Genomic DNA, 10,000 nt, shown 5'->3' with positions numbered 1-10,000 from the left:
CTCCAGCCCCCCTACTTCGAGCCACATCTCTTCTGATGACCTATGACTCTATTTCCCCCTCAATGATTTCACTTCTCCCCATCCACTAAGATCTATTAAGATGAGCCACACCTCTTGCTACCTTGCTACCAGTTTTCCTCTGGAAGAGCTGTTCTTTCCCATTATTTCAGCTGACGGAGTAGAAGCATTACAGTACCTCCATGTAACATTACTTAGACCCAAGAATTATTATTGACATCAGTAAACTGCAGAAAACCAAGAAAGTCACCAAATAGGCCTGTTGGATTGACAAATATTTGAAAGCAATTATTTTTATGGATAGGCTAGAACTCCAGTCTCCTTTTCCATGGAAGCATGGAATGCCTTTTGCAAGAAAAATATTTCTTTAAGAGACAAGCTGTTGCTACTTCAGATGAAGGTATGGGTTCATGCTAAGGTTTCTGTGGGGAGGTGGTTTAATTTCATGGGACTACAATAGCTAAAAGTGTATTTCAGTTATATCTGTATCTTAGAAAAATGTACAGTTACAGACAAGGTTTAGGGTGGGGTAACTAAAACAATCAGAGAAAATTATTATAGTTTTTCTATTTCATGTTTATTTTTTACAGAACATTCCAACGTACTCTGGCAGTTACTGACTTTACACCTTTTATGGGCTTTGAAAGTTGTGTAACCTTTTCAGAGGAAGGTGATAGACACAATATCTATTTACACAAGGACACATTTCCCCTTTCTTTATATTCCGTTTATTCAAGGTTTTATTTCCAAGGTCTTATTACTATAAAACTTAAAGCTAGACAAGGTCTGCCCTCATGTCAGATAAAAAAAAAAATACCAAAACAATTTTGATGGCTCAGAAGCTTATTTTTTCATACTTCCAGGTCCTAAATAAATTACAGTTATTTTCACATTCCTCTTGAATATCCTTCAGGCATGATAATGAGCATATTTTTTCTGTAAAGCCACTTAATACTTTCCTTCTGATGATTTGTATAAGTTGTTGAATGATCGTGGATTCCAATAATTAGAGAGAGTCTTCTAAAATCTTTTTTTCCTTTTGACATATTGTTGGAAGACATATAGTCACTTGATGTATTTTTGAAGGCGTCTGTAATTGTTGGCAAGTAGTTGTACAATATATATAAAATTATTTGTGTATAGTAACTGTTTTGTGGGTCTACCCTCAGCATGCCATCATGCCAGGCTTGCTGATGAAGGTGCTATTAGACGTTTTAGCCATCAAAGGGCCTTATTGACTTGTGTTCTGGAGTATAGCTAAGTATTGTGTCCTTGGAGTGTAAGCATATTACAGATGTCGATAGAAAGTGAAGCTGAAAAAATTTCTAAAGGATAGAAATAACTACAGGCCGGGCGCGGTGGCTCAAGCCTGTAATCCCAGCACTTTGGGAGGCCGAGACGGGCGGATCACGAGGTCAGGAGTTCGAGACCATCCTGGCTAACACGGTGAAACCCCGTCTCTACTATAAAAATACAAAAAAAAGCTAGCCGCGCGAGGTGGCTGGCGCCTGTAGTCCCAGCTACTCGGGAGGCTGAGGCAGGAGAATGGCGTAAACCCGGGAGGCGGAGCTTGCAGTGAGCTGAGATCCGGCCACTGCACTCCAGCCCGAGGGACAGAGTGAGACTCCGTCTCAAAAAAAAAAAAAAAAAAAAAGAAATAACTACAAAAACTCACTAAATGAAAGGAGCGGTCAGGGGCATGTATGTTTGAAACATCAGTACAATGACTAGTTTCCTTTGGTAGGAGTTAAGTAAGGTAATCAAAACCATTATGAGTCCTAGATATACAGGAAAACCCGAATATGTTTACTTTTGTAAAAAAATAAACTGATGTCAAGTCTTTGGGAAATCATAAATTTCACTGAGAACATTGTGACCTAGAAATACCGTGTCTTCTTGAAAGAAACTGAATTTACTGTTACAAATTCTCCAACCAATATCTGTTTTTATGATAGCTTGACAAAGGAGGGTCCTTGCTTTTATTCTTATTTGCCATTATGTTTATATTTTTGATATTAAGGAAGAGGTTTGGAGGGGAGAATTACATATCTAAGATGTTATTACCTGCATGTTGGAGCTTATCCAGAACCTCAACAAATTTATGGAAATTTGAACCTTTATGAAAATCACCAGCTTACTGAAATTTGAAAGCCTCTCCCAGGTACCAGGGAACCTGCTAGTATTTCCAGAGGGAATGAGTGGCTGCCATCTTCCCAAGATGCTCCTGTAACCAAATAGTCGGAGGAGCCTCCGAACTGGCCTCTCTCCACTGCAACCATGGCATTGCAGAAATTCTGCTCTCATTTCATTTAATATGCATATTTTTTACATAGCTAATCTGAAATGGAAACATTTTTATCCCTATACTCAAAACTGCTTTTGTTTTATCAGCTGACATTTTACAACTCATTAATTTATAATGCGGGTTTAATGCCTTCGAATGTTCCTGGGATAAAAAATTAAAGTGGCCAAGCTAGTTTGTATAAAGGCTGACTATAGTATGTTAATAATAGTTATTTATAACAATGTTTTGTATTGCATAGCACATTCCATCTGAATATTGCAGAGTGGCATGGTCCCTTCTTCCTAGCATTAATTCAGTCATCTTGCATCCCCAAGTGATAAAGTTATTCCCATTTTTAAATAGAGAAATCAAGATTCATGCATTTCAGTGATACAAGTTCAAATTCAGAAGAAAATCTGTTTGAATTTGTCTTTGCCTTGTTGTATTTGTCACTAAGTCTCCATTATTAAATAAGAAATTGAACCTTGCATTTAGTCCTATGATCTTTACCCACCCAAGCACGGAGGTAACAAGGTAACTGTGATTAAAAAAAAAAAAAAAAAAGTCAATGATAAATCCCCCCTGGATGGGCAAGAGTCACTGGATGAAAATTATTGAAAAATAGCTGCATCTTTTCCTCAGTAACACATACTTGGAAATTGAAATTTGTGGGGAAGACAAGGAGGAATAAAGGCTAAGATTCAAGAGAAAAGTCTTAGAAGGTCTTCCCGACACTTGCCACCTGTAAAGACATTCTAAGAAAGCAGCCCCATAAGGCCTTTCCTCCACTGGCTCAAACATAAATGATCTCTAAGCATCTAAGCATAAGAGATTTAGGAAACCAAATGATTCATAAAATTCCAAAAGACTTTTTTTTTTTTTTTTTTTTAAGACAGGGTCTCATTCTGTTGCCCAGGCTGGAGTGCAGTGGTGTGATCATAGCTCACTACAGTCTCGACCTCCGAAACTCCAACAATCCTCTCACCTCAGCCTCCTGAGTAACTGGGACTATTGGCATGCAACACCATACCTTACTAATTTTTTATTTCTTGTAGAGGTGGGGTTTGGCCCAGGCTGATCACAAACTCCTGACCTCGAGAAATTCTCCCTGCTTGGCCTCCCAAAGTGTTGGGATTATAGGTGTGAGCCACCACACCTGGCCAAAAGAACTTATTTTAAATTTTAAGTCATATTACCAACAGAGACATTTTTAAAAGGAGGTTATATGGCTGTGTCACATCTAAGCTGAAGGATTAGGCGTGGTCTCTCTCATCATGGCCTTCCTACCTGAGGAAGCATTTGCAAATAAATTTCTAAATGAAGGGCCAACACAAAAATCGTGACTGGCACAAGTTCAAATCTTCCTTTTCCCTTGTAGCCACACACATTGTAGCACCAGAGAAAAGACAACACACACTGGAACAATGGTATTTCAGTAATTATACCAGTTACATCACCTTGCATTTCCATGTTACTGTTTTATACATCACACAGTGCCATTGCACGTACAACTTTGTAGGCTCCTATGACAACCTCATAAACAGGGAACCATTATCGTGATTTTTACTCATTTCTACCAAGTTTCCTTGGATGATAGGCCAAGGCCACACAGCTGGTTACACGCTGGTTCTGGGACAAGGCAAATCTTCAAACTCGTAATTCTGTGAACTGCCTCTTTATCTCTATTGTTTCCAAACTATTGCAGGAAACATGGGTGTATTGTTAGATTCTGGTAATTGATCAAATTGGTAGGCTTCTATAACTCAAATTAAGGGGATCCATGAAAGTAACAATCATCAAAACAATTTAAAATTAAGCAACAATCTCCATTTTTGTGGCATGAAAATCCCAAAAAGTCCCAGGGATTTCCATCCCTTTCTCTGGTCATTTGGGGTTTAAATTTAGATTGCATTCTGCACTGGGAATTTGTATTATTATGCATGTTTTTGTTTGGCTGTTGTACACCTAAAGACATGCTTTCTAGTACCAGCTTTGCCACCAAACCGGCTGTACGGCCTTTGACAAGTCATTTCACCTCACTGTGCTGTATTACCTCCTTTGTCAAGAGTTGACTTCAAGTGTCCTTCTGGAACTACAATTTTATGAATATATTTCTCGAAATAAATTGTAAGCATCCTGAGGTGAGAATGGCACCTCCTGCTATCTTCTGGATTTGCCACATTGTGGGTATTTAATAAATGTTTGATGATGGCATTGAACGATTTATTGGCCCACTTGAGTAGAGTTATAGGAAATCATTATTGACTGCCTTATTAGCAATTAACTGTCTATAAGCTGCATATGTAATTTTCCTTTATGTCAATAGAGTTTCTGCTTCTGGTGAAGATGAAATATTGCCCCTTCACATCAGTTCTTTTGTATGTTAATACATTAGCAACTGATATTTGTACTGTAACTGACAGAATAATTTAGAGAAAGCATATAAGTAGGAAAAGGGGTTAGTAAGGTAACATTGTATAGGGCATCTTCAAAACAACAGGTCTGCTATTTCAAATGTCAAGCTAATTATCAGCAATGTTTAAATGCTATGATAGGCCATTTTTGCAAATGCTGAAATTTTTCAGCAGGTATGGACATTATAAAAATGTCAAATTTTGCTACTATTCTATTACATGTCACCAGAACACAAAAATCTGAAAATAAGAGTTATATGTATAGGCAAGGAAGAGAAACCATTATTTGTTTTACATATGACTGTAAAATTAATTGGCATAGTGATATAATTTAGAGCATTGTTTGCTTGGAAGGAAGAATACAGAGGATTTAATATAATGTAATCTGGTGAAGTGAAAATAATGCTTATTATAGATAAACTATAAAGCCTTTTAAATATAGGCTTTTAGTAATGCATGTGGAGATATATCTTTCCAGACCCATTTGCTATAAAGCAAATTTAAGTATCAGCTTTATGCCCTTTGGTAACCCCATATTATACATACAGTTTTAGAGAAAATGAAACTTTAATATGATTCCACATAAAATGGTGAGCCATGCCAATAATTCTTATGCCCTTCATATGCAAATAGTTTTATCTTATCCATCAATTATCATGTAAACATAGTATCACATGGCAAATTTCCCTGTAATACAGTACAGTACCTGTATATAATTATGGGTGCATTTTGCCAATGCAACTGTTACACAGAATTGTAATTAATTCCTCTGAAGACTACTGTGAGAGTTTTGGATACTGATGCTGTTTTTGGACATTTATTACTGCTCTTTAGTTGGCTTTTTGCTATGCCTCAGAGACAGATGTAAAATTAGTGTCTATTTTGAGCCAGCAAACAGTACATCTTTCCTCTTGTTTATTGAATTGCAGAAAGGAATTCTTTGGGCTCCCACTTCTTTGTGGTTTTGAAGTAACCGTCTGTTTTTGTGCCAGCCATGTAGCTCCAATATATGTCTAAAATTTTGCTGAGACTCATGCAACGGGTGGCTTATTTGACCTGTAAGGACTGAATAGAACTTTGCTACATTATATGGGAACTTCCAGGCTTTCAAGTGCTGAATCAAAAGATATATATCATAAGTTCAAAAACAGACACTGGTCTAATATATTCTGCCCAACGAACCTCATTTAAAACCAGTATACATTGGTTATTATATAAAATTGAATCTCTTCTTTGCAGAGACAAAGCTACATTATTAAGCTCTCTTCTTCCAGTGGTGATGGTGGTGGGCAAAACATCAAAACGGGTCCAAATGGGAAAATCAGCCTATTTTTATTTCATAGTGTAAGTGGGGCTAAACCCGTCAAGTATTGGCCATTCTAGAGTAAGAATATTTTATGGTGAAAATTTCCACAGTACTCGTACTAGGCAAATCCACTGACTAGACATGAGGGAACATTTTAAAGGAAAATCCTGGGATTTAGAAGTCCGGGTATGGGGTAGGGATCAGGAAGTGCAAAGTCCATCTCAGTGCATTTAATTTTGATTGTCAGATGGTCAGCCAGAAAGAACAGAATGATATTACCTCATTTGAATTCAGATATAAAAACTATATTATAAATTGTTGTACCTGGATTTAAAAAGGGGTTGGGAGAGTGGCGCACCAGCATAATGGCGTATGGAAATGCATATCCTAGTTAACACAGTGCTAGAAAAGATGGCATACTGCCTCTGTAAGTGAATTTGACAGCAGTTATTTATTTAGTTTAAAAGTATTTACTACTATTTGTGAGCACAAACCCTAAAGGTTGTGAAGTATTGTTGGCCTGTGAAGGTGATGGATGCTGTACTCCTGACCCTATATGGTGAGACATGACTTCATTGCTTGTTTAGATTGTTCTGATATTTGGGACTCCTCAAGGGCTGTTCATAAATCATTTATCTCTCTTTTTTTTCCACAAGAAAATATTTCAATTGTACTGCTGCAGGAACACTCACGTGTCACACGGGATATTGTGGTCCATGCAGAAAAAGACCTTAAAAGGCATGTTTTTTTTTTTTTTTTCCAAGGATAAAGGCCTTTTAATGCCTGTCCAGCCTTAGATAATTTTATTCACTCCTTCTGGACCTTTCTTTATTCCTCCTGTGCCCAGAGATCAGTTTTTAGGAGGTGGGTTGAAAGCTTCCCAGGCCTTAGGAGCTTTTGTTGTAGCCCCCCCATTCCCACTCCCCCCCCCCAACTCAGCATTCTGAAAATTTGTAAAGAATCTTCTGCTTGTTGCTAAGAAATAGTTAAATCTCAGTCACCAGGAAAAAAAAAAAAAAAAAAAAAAAAGAAGCACATTATTGATTGTACTAAGGTATATCTGGACCACACAGCTAGAGCAGAGATGTTAGAATATCTCTCTTTTTGTAGATCTGAGGGCATTACCCAGCCTGAACTTGCCTAAGCCCTTGTGGTCACACCTCTTGAAAAGGTTTTGTTTCCCCCGTCAATTGGTATTCAAACCAGGTCAGCAGATTCTGTTTGCCCGGCTCCGCTGCCGTTTTCATTTTAATTTGCACCTGTTGTGCAGTTGTTCGGAAGGCAAGTGCAGACCCGCGGATTATACAAAGATCATATTATGAGCAGATATGCACGGTGTAATCTTTTTGTCCCCAGCCTCACATGACAAAAAAAATTCTCTCTCTTTTTGTTCCTTTTTTACTCCCTGGGAACCTGTCAAAGCAAACAGATATGACTGACTAAAATTTGTAACTAGACATGTTTCCAGAATTCTCCAAAAGCATTATGAACCTGACACACAATCCTTTTCATTTTTTTCCTCCTTTTCTGCCACTTTTGTATAATCCGATAGCTGGCAAGAGCCACTTGAGATAGCTCAGTTGATAACTTAGCGGAGGATTGCTTTATTAGGCGCAGAGAAATCAAAATGAACCTGAAAATTGTTTGCGCTTTTTTTTTTTCCACAGCCTTTTTTCCCCCCTTTCTCTCTCCCTCTTGTTCCCATGATGTCATGGTTCTAACTTGTTTTTTTGTGTGTGTTTCTGGAGAGTTGGGTTAACAGTTCTTGGCAATCCTGTGTGTGCGTAACGGCTGGTGTGTTTCTCTAGCTGAGCTAATGCCCCGTGTTTATTACTCTAATCTTTCTTGTCTGGTGGTAAAGTGGACAATTTATGTACTAGCATGTAGGCCGAGAGCCTGTGAGGGCTGACTAATTCAGAAACAGCCACCTTCAATTGAGTTCACAGACCTTATTTACAGGCTGTCTATTTTAAGAAAAGCTACTGAGCATTGCTGGGACTGAGGGCTGCAAAAGCAGCCCGCCGGTTCTTGTGAGTTATTTTAACATTTGTGTTGGTCTTGCCTGTGTCACTTTGAAATCTTCTGTAATTATGACACTCTGAAGACATCTCAATAGTAGTATTAATGGCCCAGAAGATATGGCTTTTCCTCATTTTCTGCTTAAAAGATTAGGATATAAATGGCCTTAGCACATGATGGTTGACATAGAAGCAAGAGTGAAAATTCAGATGGAGCAGGTTTGTGTATGTGTTTGTGTATTTGCGTGAATAGATGGACGTGTGCGTGTGCGTGTCTACTGTTTCTAGGGGAAAAACCACAGTTAATATAGTGAAGTCATCTCGTATTTATAGTACAACATTATATAGTAAATACTTCATGTCACTAAGCTAATAAAATTGTCAATTGTAGATCTATTTTATAAGTTTTTGTGGAGTATCAAAAGTACATATTGCAATATGTCTCTTTACATATGCAGTATAGGCGTAGTTTGTGTGTCTGTGTTTCTGTTGCTTTTTAGAATTTCCCATCGCTTTCAGGAAAAAAATTGTTTAAAATCAGAAAGAGCACCCAGCTATAATTGAAAAAGAATAAAAATGCTAAAACCTGAAGGATATTAATTATATTTTCCTGACATGGTTGAGTGATTCAGTTATGAAAATATTAATTATTTTCCATTTAAACAATTAGGGGTGGCTGATGTTTCTCAACAGAGTGTTTAGAGAGTGTGTTTTGTGCTTCTTCTGCAGTGGTGAACTATGACAATGTAGTGGACACAGGTTCTGAAACAGATGAGGAAGACAAGCTTCATATTGCTGAGGATGACGGTATTGCCAACCCTCTGGACCAGGAGACAAGTCCAGCTAGTGCGCCCAACCATGAGTCCTCCCCACACGTGAGCCAAGCTCTGTTGCCAAGAGAGGAAGAGGAAGATGAAATAAGGGAGAGTGGAGTGGAACACCCCTGGCACAACAACGAGATTCTACAAGCCTCTGTAGATGGTCCAGGTAAGTGTCTAAAATCACTTGGCCTCTTTCTATACCATCTTCACATCTTCAACTAATCTGTTCCACCTAGTAGATCACCCACAACCAAATAATTAAAATATTTCTTCCCATTGAGCCCTTGCAGAATAGAGATACCAAAGCTGGTGACAGATTACGAAGTGATAGTAATGTTATCACATTACAGCAGTTACATCTTAGGAAGGGATTATATTTCAGTTTTGATGCAAGTCAGATATGAACCACACTTTCAACACATAACATGAGGTATTTGCACCACATTTACAATGTGCAAATTATGTAACATGATCAAGATCTATACTTTCATGATAGGAAGTGGAAGCAAATGTAAAAACTCACAACATATATATATGTATATAATAATATTTTGTGTGGAAATTATGTAGCATTTCAAACCAAATAACTCTCAGTTTAATGTAGCTTCAGTGTCTGTCTGACATCTCCTATTGGAATTCAATCGTTTAATCATTCCCTTTTGTTAAGTGTGAAAGTGATTTCACACTTTTACCTGGTCAGGTAGCTTTCTTATTATTTATCGGCTAAGTACTTGATAATGATTCCTGCTGTTTGGTGGGACTCTTAAGGGAAGTAAAAATGGTCCCAGGCCAACTATAATAAAACTAAAGTAAATTACATTCAAACTAAAACTTCCGATGACCCTGTGCAAATGGGAAATGTCTTGGTCTAAAATTCACTTACGATGGAGAATCACTAAGGTATGAAATGTGTAACAAAATACAAGAAATCTTATTCCTGTGAACTTCCTCTGCTCATCTTTAGCTGGTCAAGTGGCCTGGAAAATGTGTTTAAATGACCTCTCTAATTCAGACCTCATGTCACCTTCATCCCTATTCCCAGGACCCACTGAGAGCTATCATCGTTTACCCCATCTTGTTTTTTCTTTAACAATATAAGCGACAAAAGCATTTCTATAAATAGGTGAAGTGGCTGGGAA

The 10,000-nt window shown here is 37.8% G+C and overlaps 1 protein-coding gene across 10 annotated transcripts in view; it reads left to right on the top strand.

Moving 5' to 3' along the window:
* ZEB2 (zinc finger E-box binding homeobox 2) overlaps positions 1 to 10,000 on the top strand; it is a 137,213-nt gene that overhangs the window by 82,702 nt on the left and 44,511 nt on the right. For all 10 annotated transcript variants that reach the window (XM_023217478.2, XM_023217473.2, XM_023217477.2 and 7 more), the window contains exon 3: positions 8,770 to 9,027. In XM_023217478.2, the coding sequence (XP_023073246.1) occupies positions 8,770 to 9,027 (258 nt within the window). The remainder of the gene's footprint in view (positions 1 to 8,769; positions 9,028 to 10,000) is intronic.

This window comes from Piliocolobus tephrosceles, chromosome 11 (assembly GCF_002776525.5).
Source record: "Piliocolobus tephrosceles isolate RC106 chromosome 11, ASM277652v3, whole genome shotgun sequence".
In the NCBI taxonomy this organism is placed as follows: domain Eukaryota; kingdom Metazoa; phylum Chordata; class Mammalia; order Primates; family Cercopithecidae; genus Piliocolobus; species Piliocolobus tephrosceles.
The sequence above is the reverse complement of the archived record's forward strand: the minus strand, read 5'-3'. Positions and strand labels throughout refer to the sequence as shown.